General features: G+C 38.4%; 1 protein-coding gene across 1 annotated transcript in view; it reads right to left on the reverse strand.

The window, feature by feature from the left end:
• Positions 1 to 7,353, reverse strand: part of TRIM71 (tripartite motif containing 71) — a 170,940-nt gene extending 163,587 nt beyond the window's left edge. The window contains exon 1 of the mRNA XM_053714261.1: positions 5,652 to 7,353. Within this exon, the coding sequence (XP_053570236.1) occupies positions 5,652 to 6,452 (801 nt within the window). The 5' untranslated portion in view covers positions 6,453 to 7,353. The remainder of the gene's footprint in view (positions 1 to 5,651) is intronic.
• Between the last annotated feature and the right edge of the window lie 9,349 nt (positions 7,354 to 16,702).

Raw genomic sequence — 16,702 nt, forward strand, 5'->3', positions numbered from 1 at the left:
AACAACTGCACATGTAAATTAATATACACTAAACACACAAGGTAAATCTCTGATCTAATTCAGTATTTTACTCCCTGGATAATATGTTGCTATGATTCAGTCAGTGTGACAGATGATTGTAGCAGGCTGCGTAAATCCCAGCACCTTTATCATAATAAATGAGTATGTGTATACAATGTTTTCTTAGAGAGAGAAAAAATAAAAAGTAGCACAGAAAAGATATTTAAGATCATTAAAGTGAGTCTAAAACATCGAAATTAAATTTTCCCATTTTTAAAATAGTCAAAACAGAGGCATCAGAAGCTTTGTAACTAGATAAAACTTGTGAACTTGATGTTCACAGCAATGATAATGTGGAGTCTCCACACCCACTGACTACTATGATATATACAGTTAGTCCATTACAAAAATCATTTGAGTGTCAGCTGCACGCAGAAATATATACAGGTTTGAGAAGCAGTCAACATGGTCATTTTAGCAGCTTGTGTTCATTAGACTGGCTCATGCTTTCCTGTGTGATGATGACCTTTAACCTCTATGTTGCCAAAAGAACCTCTAATACCACATTAGAAAGTGGTGCGACTTCTTGTGAACCTACAGTACATAGCAGTTCTGAACCAGTACACTGATGAATGTTTATTATTTAAATGGGAAAAGCAGTAATAGATAAGCTAAAGATGAATGCACAATGCAGGGCTGCGGCTTCAAAGGCTAATAAGATACTAGCATGTATTAAAAGAGGCATTGATTCAAGGGAGGAAAGCACCATTTTGTCACTATATAAATCCCTGGTGAGTATGGAGTGCAGTTCTGGGGACCAATCGCAAAAAAAAAAAAAAAAGATATTGCAGAACTAGAAAAAGTTCAGAGAAGAGCCACAACAAAGCTAATAAGGGGAAATGGAGAATTTAAAGTGAAGGTCAATTTAGATGAATCGATACCCGGTTTTTAATAATCCAATTAAAAACAAGGGCACTTTCATCAAAATTGACATTTCACTCGTTTTCTTCAAATACTTACCTTTTAATCTTCACAGCCGCTCCAGCGATTCCCAGGCCATCGGAAGCCTCTTCATACGTCAGAAATGACTAATCCGGCTTCCTCCAATCACGCCCTTCCCCCCTCCCGGGGGGAATCATGGCCTGCGACAATGCAGTGATTGGAGGAAGCCGGATTCGTCATTTTGGACCCGCGAAGGGTGGAGGAAGCGCTGCAGCGGCTGTCAGGATTAAAAGTTAAGTATTTGAAAAAAAATGAGTGAAATGTCAATTTTGATTAATTAAAGTACCCTTGTTTTTAATAGGTTTATTAAAAAAAACGGGTATCGATTGATCTAAATTGACCTTCACTTTAAGCTATGAGGAGAAGATAGCCAAACTGGGTCTGTTTTTCCTAGAAAAAAAAAAAAAAAAAAAAAAAAAAAAAGGAGCTTGAGAGATGACATGATTACTTTATAAAAATATATTCAAGGCCCATATACAGATGTTTATTCCAAGAAAATTGATTGTGACAAGAGGTCACAATTTAAGGTTGGAGGAAACATTTTTTCACTGTAAGAGCAATAAAATTGTGGAACTCATTACCAAAGGAGGTAGGGAATGCCAATACCCTAGATACATTAAAAAATTGTTTGGATACATTTCTGGCTAGAAACAAAATTCATGGATATGATTGCTTGTATTAACCTTTTAGTGGGATTAATATAAGTAGAGCTGCAACAACTAATAGTCATAATCGATAATAAACGATTATGAAAATAGTTAACGAATCTCATAATCAATTAGTTGGTTTGCAATTAGTTGGTCTATGCACAACACCAGCTGCTTCACTCCACTGAGCTCCTGCACATGGTATTGTGTTTTATGGTTATGTACTTAGCCTAAAGGACGTCTACTTTTCACTTTTTCAGGACAGTATATGTTTACAACTACCCCTGGCTTATGTGCAACCCAGATATAATAGTCATCATTTGGATTGTTTATATTAAATCAGGTGATTTGGAACTATGCTTTGCATGATATAGTGCTGAGCTTTTTATTTACACCTAGCCCCTAGACTGATGGGAGTTATTTAAATTGTTGTTGTATCTGTTTGCACAATTATTAGCTGAAGCTTGCTATTGTTGATTATATGTACTGTATAAATAAATGTGTAAGGCTTTGTCCTGTTATTGATATATAGTCCTTAGTGCTTTTGATTTGTTTGTTATTGTTTTTTTATATTTTAATCAATTGTGATATGTACCAGATTCAACCTTTATAAGTATATATCTGTTATTTTTAGAGCAGACTAGATATTTTCCCTAACCTTATAGCTGATTATTTACCATTGTATATAGATATTCAAGATTTTTTTTTTTTTTTATGTACCTTGCCGAGGTGGAAGTTCTACCTCTTCAGTTATAAACTGTGCTCTGCTGCTTAAAAATTGGACAAACAGTTGTGTTAATGTAAAGTTTTAATCTGAAGTTTATATTTGTAACACTCAGTATGTGGATTCTATTTAAAATATAGGAAACAATTATTGATTCCTTTTTTATCCAATAAGTCGAAAAAAATAATCGGCCAATTAATCGATTATGAAAATAATCGTTAGTTGCAGCCCTAAATATAAGCGCAACTGGAGCTTTTTTTTGTAAGTATATTAGATTTGTATAGGTTGAACTCGATGGACTTCAATCTTTTTTCAACCTCATCTACTATGTAAATGGAAACTATCAGAAAGAGAATGTTTAAGAACAGCTGATATATACAGATCTATTACTATAGGGTCAACTCCAAGAGAAACAAGCCTGGTTTACTGAGCAAGGGAATATCCATGTATCATAAAGCAAACTACTCCACCTTTTGTCTTCAACTACCACTTATGTAAGTTATCTAGAGAGTAGGGCAATGTAGCCCATCTGTACCAATTTGTCATCATTGTCTCATCTTCATGCAGAATCTGATGGTCCATTATACAGATGTCTTAAATGAGCTTTAATAGTTGCATTTGATTAGATACATGCACATTAGAAAACATGTTCCAATTAATCTATTAAATCTCAAATGTCTTAAAAATACTTTAAAAAAAAAAGTTAACAGCATTGTATACAAACAAATTTGACTACTAGTCCAGGTAATTTGTATTCACTTTGTCCTCTATATGTGGGTACACTGGTACTCTCTCTAATACAGATGACAAACCACAAATAAGGTTTTTTCCCCCTAATATTACCCAAGCAAGCAAAAACAAAACTATATTTCAAATTGTTAAAAACACAAGATACACAGCTATAATGTTAATAAAGGAAAAAAACAACACATCTGAACAGCAGCCATGATGGGTTAAACGGGGGTTGAAGTAACTCTTTAAAGATGCTGTATTGCATCAGCATGTGATTTACCACAACAATTTAAAGAGTCAAAACTTGCCAATGTTTTGAAGAAAAAGAAAACAAGGAAAGCTAAAGAATCAACAAGTTTCACGTAGTAAATCAACCCATTATACAGTAGTTAATGAACAAAAACACAACACTTTAGTTTACAGTTTTATAAAGTTTGGTACAACATTCTCATACAAAACATCTTCACAAAGTCAACAACTTTCTGCAAATCAGTGAATTCTATTTCTCTTAACACACAGTGGGCGTAAAAAGAAACTGTCAGATACTTCAAAATCATTAACTAAATAAAAGTACAAGAGAGCAGCGTTAAATGTTTGAAATGAAGATTATATATGATGTAAAAATAAGGGAGGAAATGGTCTAAGACCAGATAAATAAAGTAGCCCGGGAAACTAAAAATGTTTGGGCAAATAGAGATCCCTGGAAATAAGAGGGTTGGCAATCCTACTATACACACACAAACACGTGTAAATAGATGTTTACTTTTGTAAAATGTACTTATTATATACAATTTAAAACAAGAGTTAATTGTACTATATTAGTAGTGTAATTAAAAGAATAACTAGAAAATATGCAATAAATGAGTTATCCACACAACATTTACCATAATCCCATTAAATGTTGCCTTTAATGGACAGCGTATGACAGAGGAAATCAGAATTTAGTACGGAAACGATTACAATAGTCAAATCAAACTGGTTTCCATATCAGCTAACTTTAAATCCCTAAACACACCAGAAACTTTACAAATGTGTGGGTATAAAATAAAAAATAAAATTTTTTTTTTAAAAAAAAGGGTACTGCTGATTTTATTTTTTTCCATTTAAACAATTTATACTGTTTATTTCTGGGAGATGACATTTAAACTGTGTAAAAATATAAAGTGTTAAGGCAATAAAATCTTACATTTTTTAAACTATAAATTGATATATTTGCACTCCTAGACACCCATTACACTTTGACCACACACAAAAATCTGTCTGCAAAACATTTGAGGCTGCAGAGAAAGATAATGGCAGATAAATTTTAGCCAATTTAAAAATAAGTGTAAATCATGATTGCTAACAAAAACACTTGCTTCGGTCACTCTGTATTAATGGATACCCTGAGCCAAATTGTCCAGAAACTGGCAAAACTGTAAATCAGTATTTTTCAAAATATATAAACAAAAAGGGTCACATTTTGCAATGCACTGTAAAACATATATTTAGACTTGTGATAGAAACTACAGCCTGTCATGTAATCTATCAGTGCCTCATCTGTGATCAGGAAGCAGACGTTTAAGATGTGACCCCCCATCCCATTTAAAAAAACTTAAGACACACATAGGCTGATGGAAAAAAAAAAAAAGTAACATTACAAATCAATTAACTAAAAATTAGGAACCTAATGAGACCAAAGGCAAGCTTGATAGATAATTAGTCTGATGAACTGCAGTAAATATGTATTACATATTATGTTATATTCTGTCATTATCAGAGAATTAGTAATTAATTCCTAATGAGAATTTGTTGGTAGTGTAAAATGCTTAGTACAACAATAACAGACAAAAATAAATTAGTTGTGTAAAAAAAAAATGAGCAATCAGATAATAGTCAACTATTTTAGCAACAATGATGTACAAAACATTCAGTCTGGTTAAAACCAATATAGAATCCAGGTCCCTTACACCCACAATACATTGCAGTTTGTAGAAATAATTACTAAACAAATATCAGCACTGAACTCAGCAGGTATCAATTTTGAAAGCCAACTATTTTGTTATTATTGATCAAGTAAACTTTTACATAATAGCAATGCACGCAGCATTTTTAGAATTTTGCATTTATAATAAGCAGTGTTTGAATTATTTAGTTATACCACAACAGCATTCAATGCAAAAAGTATGGTCTTGTTAAAATAATAAAAAAAAAAAAAACATGATGAGTTATCCAAAAATAAATACGCCAAATAAGTGATGCCCATTAATTACATATATTAATGGATATCCTGAGCCTAAGTTTCAAGAAACTGGCAAATAAAAGTACATATACCAGTTATGGTCAATCAAGTGGCACCATAATATAAGCAAATGATGCCCACCATACATGCCTGTCCATTGCTTGCCACTCTCAATATCACATATAAATATGATACCCACTGTTATATATGGTTCAGCAGCCAAGTGATGCGCACCCTCTATGCCATGTAATTTAACAACTTTTGCCAACGCTTCAAGGTACATAATGTGAACTAATGACCCAAGTGATGCTAAATCAAGGCTCACCTCCTCGTCGTGCTGTTTGCAGTAAGCGAGCCTCTCCGAATACACTGGCAGGATAGAGAAGACGTTGCTCTGGTAAGACAGCGGTGCCGAGCACAGAGTGCTGGAGGAGGATGAGGTAGACGATGTGGTGGAGGCACTGGCCACCGCCGAGCTGCAGGGGGAGGCGGTTCCGCTGATGCTGCCGGGCGCCCTGCTGCAGGGGGTAAAGCGCTCGATAAAGTGGTCCTTGGTGAGTCGCACCCGCTGGTGGGCGCGCAGGCAGTTGTCGCACAGGTTTTCCTGGCAGTCCAGGCAGTGCGAGCTCGCCCCGTTGCCCTCATCGCAGGAGGAACAGCGCGGCTCTGGCTGACTAGGAGGCGCCCTACGGAGGAGGCTGGAGGACGAACACGAAGAGGAGCGGGAGCGGTGTTGCCGTACACCACCACTCCTGCTCCCGTTACTCTGCTGGTCTTCGGTGGCTCCGACCACGGCATCCAGAAGGTTACTGAGGTGCAGGAAAGTAGAAGAGGGCAGAGCATCCATCCCGGCCTCGGAGATCAGCACCTTGTGGTCACACACCGGGCAACGTAGCTGCAGAGAGTCCCCGGGACACCGCTGCCCCTCTAGGCACTGCCTGCAGAAGGCATGCAGACACGGCAACACATGCAGCCTGCGGGGGGCCGTGCCCAGGCTACTACTGCTACTGCTGGACGTCTGGGAGGACGAAGACGACGAACTGGAGGAGGAGATGGGGGCAGAGGACACGCACATCTCCTTGCAAAGCGGGCACAGCTGGAAATCGGACTCCGGGAACGAAGCCATTTACATGGGGGCGTGAGGAAGTGAGGTAAACACTATGGATTTAGCAATCTACTCCCCAAAACATACTTAATTACCAACGTCCTCTGTACAATGTCACGCTAAAAAATAAAAACATTTGCTTTTTGGGTAAGTTGCAGTTTGGAGGCACAGTCGAGCATTTAGCAGATTGCCATGCAGCCTCACACACCCCTTTTTCTTGTTTACACTGAGTGATTGTATCGACCTTCCAGGTGTAATCAATAACTGACACAGTCCCTCATTTCCCCAGTGTCAGCAATCCCAGCGTGATCACACATAGATACCCTTAGGATGTGACCACCCCCTTCTCACTTGGAATGGAACGGTAGCCCACTGGTGTCGGACAACATGAGTGACGGTTAGTAGCTCTCGGTGCCTCATGCCCACTTGAATCAGCCGCTGCTGCCTCGCTATTCACAACGTTGCCCCGGACTATAGAAGCATCGCGCGGCCACCAGTTCCCTTCAATTATTCATTCATCAAACCCTTTTTTTTCCCTCTTCCTTTCTGCTTCGGCGATGTGCGCTGTCACTCCCCCCTGCATCAGATCATCTTTTCCGTGACATCTCTCCAAAATGCAAACAAGTATTTAAATCCTCGTGCGTTATTATCTATTTGCACCACAGAAATCCGACTGTGCTTGTAGTAATTGTGGGTAGTTTCTGTTTCACGCTGTTTACTTGTTTCTTAAACCACAGCGCTGTCCCCCCATTTTATGACAAGTTAATGATATCTGAAGTGTTTCTATGCCCATCCCACGCCTCACTCTTCTGAGTGGGTTCCTTGATTGTGCTGCTACATACAGAGGTGTTTAGCCTTGATCCAGCTCAGCTCTACATGTAGACGCGTGCTAGAAATGTTACTAGCTTCAGTAGCATGAACAGCAGCGCCCTCACTTCCGCCTGAATACTGAGGGGTGGGTGTCAGGAGGAGGGAGGGAGGGTAGCGCAATGAAAAACAGGAAACACTCCAGCAGTAGTGCCATCAGCTCCACATGACACTGGTTCAAGAAAAGTGCATGATGTACACAGATCTATACTCTACAGTACATCGTGTTGTTGAGTCCAAGTACAGTTTAGGAAAACCAATTCAAATTAATTTTAAAATAATTGAGATATTTCACTATTAACATTTGTATTTGATTTGTAAAATAATACACAGGTAGCTGAAATTCACACTTCTCTATAATGTATTCAAATGGTGTTAGTTATTTACTGTGTGGCACCCGTAAGGTATTGCATATGGGAATAATATGAAGAAAACATTACAGCTTGGTAAATGTCAGGAGCCAAGGAGAAATATATTTTGCACTTTTACTTCAGCGGCTGACAGCCCCTTAAAGAGTCATCTTTACTTCTGTCCCCTAAAGTTCAGTTTTGAATAGAAGCATTTTGCAGCATAGTTCTAAAAAACAAAAATGCTTCTAGTGAAAGTTACTACTCATTTGTTTGGTGGCATACGTACATATGCTGTGTGTGCCCATGCACAGTATTCAAACACCACAGCTGCTCAAAAAAACAAAAAAACAGCGGTGGCTTGTATGATGCAAATGAAATGGTTACTACTTACAATGAAGTTGTGCTTCTTCCCCCACCCCATGTCTGGAGCTCTTATCAGAGCCTTTTTTTTTTTTTAACATATGCTGGCTTTTGAAGTTTTTCATTTTTATACTGGATGCTGCCATTTTGGAGCGCATGTATTCTTGTACCCTACAGGACCGTCTTTAACACAGGGCAAAAGGGGCAGCTGCCCTGGGCCCAGTCTCTGTTGAGGGGCCCAAGAGTCCTAAAAATTTTTTTTTTTTTTTTTTTTTTTTTTTTATTGTTCATACCGGACTGCTGATGTGACATGGGGAACACACACATTCAGTCCTAATACTGTCACAGTCAAAAGTACTCTGCTTATATATAACTGTGCCAGACCGTGCCGGTGTCATGTGACATGCCAAGCTAGTGCCATGTGCTGTTTTAGATGTGCACTGTGCAGCACTGAATGCAAAGCCCTAACTCGGCATCCAGCCATTTCCCACTGCATCAGAAAAGGTCCTACTGGGGTTACCACTGTTACCAGGTAACTGCTCTGGTGGTGGGGATTGTTTCTGGGTAGGGCTGACTGTGGGCGCATGCAGCAGAAAGTTGGAGCGGCAGGCACATGAGGATTTGAGCATCTGTGCAGCTGCATACACTGCTCTCTTCAGTCTTGAGGCTGTGTGACTCATCTCACACTGTATCCATGCAGCCTTGGACAGACAGTATCCAGTCTACTGGTCCCCTTAGCCCTGCTCTTTCTGCTGTGGCCCTAAGATCAACTAACTGAAGTTTGTTAGGGGAATAGGGCTTTGTAGAAAGGTGTCAGTGGGAAGAATAAGTGAGTGCACACACGCCCCTCCCCATGCAGCATTGTCTAGTTCAGGGTGAGAGGGAACTTGTTCCTAGCAAAGAAGCTACTGTGGCTGATGTATAGTGTCATGCTGATACTTCACACATTAATGTAAGGTTTATTTTTATAGTTTTTATTTTCTCTCTGTCTCAGATTTTACAGCTTCCGATAGTTCCAGTCAGTAAACTTATATTTGTCTGCACCTCCATGCTTCCTCCTTTACCTTGCTTTGCTCCTGTTGGCTGCCCTAAATCTCTTTAACCAGCTAACCTCACACCAGAATATTCAAAAGAATATTAAATGAATCCACAGTGGAGGAATTTATATATTTATTTACTTATTAGTACTGCTTAGGTCCAGTTTCACATATTGCATTTTTTTAAAAAAAAATGATTAGCCCAGCAGTGGATGATCCACCGCTGGGCTAATAATAAAAAAAAAAATTGATTTAGTTGTTTTTTGGGATGTTGTGGTGGAGAGCAAAATTGCATGGGGTGGGGGGGGGGCAAGAATTTTTTTGCCCAGGGTCCAATCAATATTAAAGACGGCCCTGGTACCCTATGATAGAAATGGTGCACATTCACAGATCAGGGATGTTGCCTGCTTTTTCACAGTTGTGTAGTGCATTTCAGGTTAGAACATACAATATAGTTTATTCCCTGCTAAAAAGTTACATAGCATATATTTTAAAAAGGTCACCTGTTTATGTGCCTTTAAAAGGACATTCTAATAGAAATAAAAAAAATCTTCAAATTCATGATAGCATCTATGTTGTTGAATTCGATTTCCTTTCAGACTATGACCTAAATTTATTAAGCTGAATTTGTAGATTTTTCAGCTATGTGGAGCAAGTTCGGCATAAGCAAGCCTGCTGCCACATATTTAAGAAGCAAAAACGACTTATTTTTCCTCTTCGCCACCTCAGAGGTGGTGCGATCAATCACCTCGACACTTGCTAGTTTGGTGTGATTCACATTACCTGCTCTAGCGCAATTGGTTAAGCCAGAGCAGGGGTCCGCATTGCGCAAGAATCCTCTTGTGCAACGTTAATCGCGGTCCTTCATTGAGGTCTTTTACTCGGCAAATGATTCCTTTTGCTGACAGTGCACTTTTCTTCTAATCCTTTTGTCTGTATTAGAGTTGCTGCAAGAACCTGCAGGCGGTGCATCCGTTATAAGTGCCGCTGGTGGCGTATCCTGCTCAAGTGTCTTTACTTTCTTCCACAGAACCTTCCAATGAACTTTCAGCATCTCATGCCACATAGGAGACATTCATTGTGGTAACATTGTTTATTGTATCACCGGGACAGTATACTATACAGCAAAACTGGAACAACATAGTACGCTCCATATCTGTCATAGAGAGTACAATATAATATTCAGATCTTGTCTTTCATTAATCATATATATGATTGCATATATATTTATATTGAATATTGTTTTTAACTAATTTTTGAACTGAATTCTTTTAGACACCGGTGTCCTCACATTAACTTTAAATTGTATCTTTTGTATTTTATAAATAATTATCTTGTTATTTATAATATCCTAGATCCTGGGACTGTTTATTTACATTAGAGTAATTTGGAGTTAGCAGCGTCAGTTGGGCCACCTGTTTTTTGTGTTTTTTTAGTATCAAGACTCTTTTTGGGAGTAACAGTGCAGAATTATATAACATTATTTAAGCAATAGACAAGGTCTATTTAAGCAATAGACAAGGTATTATTGATAAGAAACTATCTGAGTATCTATGTATTGCATATCCAAGGACACCTGTCTTTTACACAGTCCCAAAAGTACATAAGGACAAACAGAGACCGCCAGGGAGACCTATAGTCTCCTCGGTAGAATCAGTATTTACAAATATTTCCAAGTTCTTAGATAAGATTTTGCAGCCTGAAGTTACCAGGATGTCAAGTTATATACAAGATACCAGCAATTTTCTACAGAAGGCAAGGGATTTGGTGTTCCCTAGTGACAAATACCTCCTGTTCACTATGGATGTACGTAGTTTATATACGTCTATTAAACACGAAACTGGTATATCCATAATAAGAAAAACATTGATGGTGAACAGGAGGTATAGTCAGAATGAAGTGGAATTTATTGAGGACTTGTTACGCATTGTTCTTTACTGGAATTACTGTATCTTTCAGGATAGCTGGTATGTCCAGGTGAGGGGTACAGCGATGGGTTCCACGTTGCCCCATCATACGCCAATCTCTTCATGTGTGAGTTTGAGGAGAGTATCGTCTATAAGAATCTTCTATTTAAACAATATGGAGCCGTATGGTGGAGATATATAGACAATATTTTTGGCGTGTGGTGGGGCAGCGTGGAGTCCCTTGCACAATTTGTTCATGAACTCAATTCTGAAGTGAGGGATCTTTTCTTCACTGTGAATGTTAGTGAGGAAACTATACCCTTCCTGAACACGCTAGTTCTCAAGAAAGGTCATCATCTTGAATTTGACCTGTATAGAAAGGAGACAGACAAGAATAGCATATTGCAATATAATAGCTTCCACCCCAGGCCATTGGTCAATTCCCTCCCCAGGAGCCAGCTATTAAGAGTCAACAGGATTGTTGATAATGAGGAGACACGTGGGATAAGGTTCAATGAAATGTCTAAAAAGTTTATTGACAGAGGATACCCCAAGAAACTCCCTGAGCACACTGTAGAAGCTTTAAATAAAAATAAAGAAAGAACCCCCAAGGAAAATAGACTGGTGTTTGTCAGTCAATACAGCCCAATAAGTGATAAAATATCTAAGTTGATCCGCAAAAAATGGCATATACTCAAAGAGTGCAACCCCAACATAGCACAGTTTCAGGAACCACCGATTATGGCCCACAAGAGAGTTAAAGCCTAAGAGATCAATTGGTACACACAGATATAGGCCCTACAGACAAAATAGACAACAATTGTTGGGTAAAAAGAACATGGGGACTTTCCCCTGTCTTGGCTGCATGAGTTGTCATGCAGTCATAAAAGGATCCTTCTTTCATCATCCCCACAGTGGTAAAAAGTTTGCCATTAAGGGGTACTATACCTGTGAGACCACTTTTGTGGTACATTTGATTAAGTGTCCCTGTTCTTGCATCTATATAGGAGAGACCACCCGTAAGGTGAAAGACCGTATTAGTCAACATAGGTCTAATATTAGGTGCAAGAACAGGGATGTCCCAGTGTCTAATTATTTTCTTGAGAAAGGCCACCACATCAGCCAGCTCAGGTGGCAAGTAATAGATCATATCCCACCCAACAGAAGAGGTATGGACAGGGAACGTCTAGTAAAGCAAAGAGAGATGTGGTGGGTACATAAATTAGATAGCATGTCTCCTAAGGGTCTCAACAGGGACTTTGATTTAAGTTGTTTTTTCTAAAGGCCTGAAATATCTTACAAGTTTCAACTGAGTAAATAACTTGGTAAGTTATTCTCATACATTAGATAATTAAATTTCTGCTGTATATTCTGTCTGCTAATTGTTTTTAATTCTTTATAAATTTTTCTATAAATTTTAATTAAATATTTTTGCTGATGAATGTTCTATAAATTCATTATAAAGTTGCAATATGAAAGTTTCTTATATATTGTGGTAAATTTTCTTGTGTTCTTTTTAGGCAAGTATTTTGGAATGAATTAGTATTGTGTGTATTAGCTTATTTAAAGGGACAGTACACTGTAAAATTGTTTTTTCATAAATGTATTTTAAATGACTTGTTATACCAACTGCAGAGTATAAAATATTTGAGAAATTGCCTTTTCGGGTTTATTTGTGTATCTGAAGTAGCTGGTTTTGTGCTTTGAAACCACAGCCTATTACAATGGGTTGAGCTTCAGGTAATATCAGATCTCATTACGTTATCACTTTTATGTACACAGACTTGATTCCTTATCTTATATTTGTCTGGAACACCAAAGCTCAATACATAGAGAGAACAATGGAAAATTATCATTTTATTACTTAACTATCATGCCCCCCACTGAGGGTGTAATCTCTTCTGCTGGCTGTGTTTACTTAGGCTTGTTAATAGCGTATACGCCAGTATCAAAACTTTCAGTATAGGTTGGGAAACTACAAGCTAAATCAGCTATTTCAAATGCTGAAATATGAGTAAAGGAGCCACTTGCAACCAATTTAATACACTCTAACAGGTGAAAAGGATCATTGGGAATAATTTAAAGGGGAGAAAGTTTTTGGGTGAACTGTCCCTTTAATTTGTATATAAATTATGTTGGTGTATGTATAACATTGTCCACTAGAGGGAGCCCTCCCCACATAGTGACTGGAGAAGGCGCCAAAAAGTTGGGTATTTAAAGATGCAATAGGCCTGTTTGTAACTACCAAGCATGAATAAGGTGCTGTGACACCGAAACGTCGCTATCTGTGTACAAATAAAGACTGTCTAAATAGTGCTGGAGACCTTGCTTGTTATTACATATTTGTGTTAGGGCTTTGCAGCGCCCTAAGGTCTACCATGCACCACTCCGCTCCAGTGTGCTGGTCCCTGACTTTGTTTTGGACATTATTTAAGCGGTAACTTCAAAAATGTAAAAGTATTTTCAGAATTTTCAGTGAACGCTGGACTCCGCTCCAGGATCTACTGAGCGAGTCTTGAATATCCAAAGCGCTTCACGGGCTTGCTGGTTAGTCACAGCACGCCCGGTCGCGCTATTGGAATAAATGTAACTCTCTCCCGGTAGTAGCACGAGCGAGATACATTTATTCCAATAGCGCGACCGGGCATGCTGTGACTAACCAGCAAGCCCGTGAAGCGCTTTAGATATTCAAGACTCGCTCAGTAGATCCTGGAGCGGAGTCCAGCGTTCACTGAAAATTCTGGAAATACTTTTACATTTTTGAAGTTACCGCTTAAATAATGTTATATAATTCTGCACTGTGTGCAGAATTATATAACATTTATTCTGAACCTTTACTGTCCCTTTAACATTCACATAGGCAATTCAAAATTCAAGCAACAACAGGAGAAAAATTGAAAATGATCAATTATTTAAGCAAAAAATACTGCTTTCATTCCCTGACATTTGCATGTAACTTAATTATGTCAGCTCTGTAAACATAATATGAGAAAACTCATCTTATTATCTATACTATAATCAAGTTTGTAACGCGTCCGTCGGTGTCGCCAGTTGCGCATGCATCCTCAAAGGAATAATGAGGATTCCGAAAATGGCAGGGTAGTGAAAGAATCCATCGCAGGTGGATTCTTTCACCATCCTGCCATTTTCAGAATCCATCTGGATGCAGCATAGACAAAGCCGAAGCCTTAAAAAAAAAAAACACGCAACCGCCCGCAAGAAATAAATAAAAAACACGTAACCGCCTGCACGAAATATAGCAAAAAAAAAAACTAACCTCCCGTACAAAGTATTAAATACTGAAACCGCAAACCCCCACACTGCAAGATAATAAAGTAACCCCTAATCCGCAAATAATTAAAATAATAACCCCTTAACCGCCAACCCCCTACGTTGCAATAAACCTAATTAACCTATTAACCCCTAAACCGACAAACCCCCACTTCGCAATAAACCAAATTAACCTAGTAACCCCTAAACCGACAAACCCCCACATCGCAATAAACCTAATTAATCCCTAAACTGACAAACCCCCACATCGCAATAAACCTAATTAACCTATTAACTCCTAAACCGCCAACCCCCCACAATGCCTGATACCGTGAGAAAATTATAAACATTTCCTTGTATTTGTTTTATAAATAGGAAAGAGAAAAATTAAGGGAAAAAAGGGAAATATTCTCCCCTCTCTTTTCTCCGCCCTATCCCGTTGAATAATCCTCTCCTTCTTCCTTCTATGGGCTTGATTTATTAAGCCATTTCCCTCCCTTCGGCTGCAGGTTTGCACAAGAGAACCTACAGTCAGGATTTATCCCTACCTTCTTCTCCACCTCTTAGGTTGAGAATTTAAATCTCCCGGGTCTCGTACGATTGACAGCTCCTGCACGCACGTGATTGGCTGTGCGCAGGCAGGGGGTGGGGTTGCATGCAAGCGCAAAGGAGTGCTCACGTGCAATGTTAAATTCTGGAAGCGGATTGCTGCCCGCCAGAGGAGAATATGTACGCCCCTGATTGATAAATTGAGCTCTATATATCTTCACTGAGTTCTCCCCTTACAATAGCATTTTGACTGTATTCAGATTTTCTAAATGGAGAGATATATTGTCTCTGTATAGCCAATGGAGCCACTTTAATAAATACTATCCATTTTAAAGGGACAGTCTACACTAGAATTGCCATTGTTTTAAAATATAGATAATTCCTTCATTACCCATTCACCAATTTTGCATAACCAACACAGTTATATTAATCAACATTTTACCTCTATGATTACCTTGCATCTAAGCCTCTTCTGACAGGCCCCTGATCATATCACTTTTTAATTATTATCTATTGACTTGCATTTTAGCCAATACGCGCTGTGTTATGCAGACTTTAAATCATTCCAAGGGCGTGAGCACAATGTTATCTATATGGCCCACACGAACTAGCAGTCTCCTGTTGTGAAAAGCAGATAAAAAAGCATGTGATAAGAGGCTGTCTGTAGTGGCTTAGAAACAGACAGAAATGTAGAGGTTTAAATGTTATAAATTATATTAATATAACAACGTTGGTTGTGCAAAGCATGGGTAGTAAAGGCATTATCTATCTTTTAAAACAATAAAAATTTTAGTGTTGACTGTCCCTTTCAGAAAAACTTTTTAACCTCTAATTCTGTATTAATTAAAGAATCATATTGTTCAATTACTAATCGGTATCCAATTTTAGCTATAAATTTAGCAAATATAGGTTCTTTCTTTGCTTTTTAACTTTAAAAGATGATATACCTTCCACAGAAAATAGCACCATTTATTAATGCCAAGTTGACATTTTCTATCCTTAAGAAATCTTTAAAGTGATGTTAAATCCTAGCATTTGTGAAATGCTAGGATTTACCATTGGAACACATAAAAGGGACTTTCATTCATGAATTATAAAATACCTTATGCTGAAAGCTCTTTTCTTTGTTCCAAGCGTTTGCTGCACTGAGCTGCTAAGGCAGCCCACGGCAGAACACTATTTGGCTGAGAGGTGACGTTTCCACCTCTTAGCCAATAGCCGTGCAGGAAATATCAAATATTACATTTTAGTTTAAGCTTAGGTTTTATTTTTGTTTCACAGGTAATTTTTTATTTATTTTAACTAGGTAGTTAGTAATGTTGTAACTTCAATTTAGGTTATTTTAATTATGTTAAAGTTAGGGGGTATTAGGATTAGGTGTTAATAGTTTAATTTAGGAAGTTGCGATTTGGGGGATGAGGATTTAGAGGTTAATACGTTTATTTAGTGTTTTTGATGTGGGGGACGAGCGGATTAGGGGTTAATACATTTTATTAGTGATTGCGATCTAGGGAGACGGTGGTTTAGAGATTAATACATTTATTTAGTGTTGGCGATGTAGGGGGACGGCGGTTTAGGGGTTAATAGCTTTATTTAGTGTTGGCGATGTGGGGGGATTGTGGTTTAGAGGTTAATACATTTTATTACTGATTGCGATGAGGGGAGACGGCGGTTTAGAGATTAATACATTTATTTACTGTTGGCGATGTAGGGGGGCGGCGGTTTAGGGGTTAATAGCATTATTTAGTGTTGGCGATGTGGGGAGATGGCGGTTTAGAGGTTAATACATTTTATTACTGATTGCGATGAGGGGACGCGGCGGTTTAGAGATTAATACGTTTATTTAGTGTTGGCGATGTAGGGCGACGGCGGTTTAGGGGTTAATAGCTTTATTTAGTGTTGGCGATGTGGGGAGATAGCGGATTTGAGGT

This window comes from Bombina bombina, chromosome 5 (assembly GCF_027579735.1).
Source record: "Bombina bombina isolate aBomBom1 chromosome 5, aBomBom1.pri, whole genome shotgun sequence".
Taxonomy (NCBI): domain Eukaryota; kingdom Metazoa; phylum Chordata; class Amphibia; order Anura; family Bombinatoridae; genus Bombina; species Bombina bombina.